The sequence below is a fragment of the Emiliania huxleyi genome (assembly GCF_000372725.1).
Source record: "Emiliania huxleyi CCMP1516 unplaced genomic scaffold EMIHUscaffold_230, whole genome shotgun sequence".
Lineage (NCBI taxonomy): Eukaryota > Haptophyta > Isochrysidales > Noelaerhabdaceae > Emiliania > Emiliania huxleyi.
The window spans coordinates 164,195-166,271 of NW_005200332.1; the positions used below are offsets into that span (position 1 = coordinate 164,195).

A 2,077-nucleotide genomic window follows, 5' to 3' on the forward strand; every position below is an offset into this window, starting at 1 on the left:
ATGGGAGCGAGAGCCAAGGGACGGAGGCCTTGGCAGGCAAGGCGCCCGCCCAGCCAGCGGCCCGCGAAAAGAATTTTGTGCGCATCCCTCCCTTGGGTTGTCTGTTTTCTTTCTTCCTTTTTTCCCCAGTGCCGTTCTCCCATCCCTCCCTTGGGGTGTCTGTTTTTTTTTTTTTTTTTAACAAGGTCCCCCCCAGAAAAAAACCCCAAAAAAAAAGGAAGCGCCAGGGGGGGGGGGTTTCCCAGGAGAGGGAAGGGGGGGGGGGGCCCCCCCCCAAAGAAAAAACCCTTCCAACCCCCCAAAAGTTGGGGGAAAAAGGGCCCCCCAACCCAAAAGGGCCCCCCCCTCCCCCTTAAAATTTGGGCCGGGGCCCCCTTGTGTTTCAGGGGGAACCCCCAGGGGAGAAACCCCGGAGGGGGGGCCCCCCCGGGGGCCCCAAAAACTTTAAGGGTTCCCCCCCAATTGGGAAAAAAAAAATTTTTTTTTTTTTTTTGAAATGGGGGGGGGGGGCCCCCCTTTTTTGGGTCCCCCCCCGGCCCCCTAAAGCCAAGGGGGGCCCCCCCCCCCCCCCGGAAGAAGCGTTTTGTTGTTGGGGGGGTGGGGACCCCCCCCCCCCCCCCCCCAGCAGCAGCGCTCTGCTGCTGGGGGGGTCGGGACCCCCTCCCCAGCAGCAGCGCTCTGCCTGTGGGGGGTGCTGGCATCTTTGTGTACAGACAGCAGCTGTAAGTAGCATGCGTTCGAGTTGCGACCGGCGGCTCCGGCAAGACTTCCCCGGCATGCTGCTTGCTGGAGGCGTATTGTGTCGTGCGAGGGAGTTTCGTTGTAAAATTCTTTTTGCAGAAGCAGCGTATCTCAGTCGTTCTTCACACGGCAATCGCAGAGCAGGTTGTGAATGAGCTTGCCTGTGGCGGGGGTGGGCGGGTGCACGGAGCTAAGTGCCTCGCCACTCTCGCAGGAGTCGCTTAGGCGGCTCCCGTGGTGTACCTGTGTTAGTGCCAGTGCGAGCCAGTCCCGTGCCCCGTAAAAGAAAGAAAACGGACAACCCAAGGGAGGGATGGGAGGCCCGTGCCCCGTGTTGTGCTCGGGAGTAAAATTCTTTTTCAAACAGAGCGCCCACAGCAGCGGCGCCGCAAAAGCAGCACAGCTCCCCTTCCTTCCTCGATGGCCGGCGCCGGCAGCCGCACGGACGACGACTACGACTACCTCTTCAAGGGTGCGCGCGGCGCCGCCGCGCCTCCCCGCGCCACGCCGCGCCGCGCTGCTGGCGCCGCTTCGTTTGGCAGGCCGCGCTGACCGCCGCGCCTGTGCCTGCCCTGCACAGTGGTCATCATCGGCGACTCGGGCGTGGGCAAGTCGAATCTGCTGAGTCGCTTCACCCGCAATGAATTCCACCTCGACTCCAAGTCGACGATCGGCGTAGAGTTTGCGACGCGCTCAATCCAGCACGACGGGAAGATCATTAAAGCGCAGATCTGGGACACCGCCGGTCAGGAGCGCTACCGCGCCATCACGTCGGCGTACTACCGCGGCGCGGTGGGCGCGCTGCTCGTCTATGACATCTCGAAGCGGCTCACCTTTGAGAACGTCGAGCGCTGGCTGAAGGAGTTGCGGTGCGCTGCGCCCGCCGCAGACACCCAGCGCGCGCGGCGCGCGCGCTGTCTCTCTCTCGCTGCGCCGCGCGCGCGCGCGCGCGCGCACCGCTGACCGCCAGGAGGCCGGCGTGCCTGTGCCGCGCGCACAGTCACGACGCCGCCGCACAGCCCCGTGCCGCAGGGCCGGGGCTGCCGCCCCCTGGCCCTCTGTGCGCTGGGCTCGCCGCCGACGCGTCCGCTGCCCTGCGCAGGACGCACGCAGACCCGTCGATTGTGGTGATGCTGGTGGGGAACAAGTGCGACCTCAAGCATTTGCAGGCGTGCGCGACGGAGGACGCAAAGGCCTTTGCGGAGCAGAACAACCTCGCCTTCATCGAGACGTCGGCGCTCGACGCGACCAACGTCGACCTCGCGTTCGAGACGATCCTGATCGAGATCTACCGCATCGTGACGAGGAAGACGCTCGAGGCGGGCGGCGGCGCGGT

The 2,077-nt window shown here is 64.9% G+C and overlaps 1 protein-coding gene across 1 annotated transcript in view; it reads left to right on the forward strand.

The window, feature by feature from the left end:
* Window positions 1-1,161: 1,161 nt before the first annotated feature.
* The window catches only part of Rab11-2 (Rab11, rab family GTPase), a gene marked incomplete at both ends in the record, with an annotated part of 1,552 nt that continues 636 nt past the window's right edge, over window positions 1,162-2,077 (forward strand). The window contains 3 exons of the mRNA XM_005779408.1: window positions 1,162-1,213; window positions 1,322-1,610; window positions 1,844-2,039. Coding sequence (XP_005779465.1) covers window positions 1,162-1,213; window positions 1,322-1,610; window positions 1,844-2,039 — 537 coding nt within the window. The remainder of the gene's footprint in view (window positions 1,214-1,321; window positions 1,611-1,843; window positions 2,040-2,077) is intronic.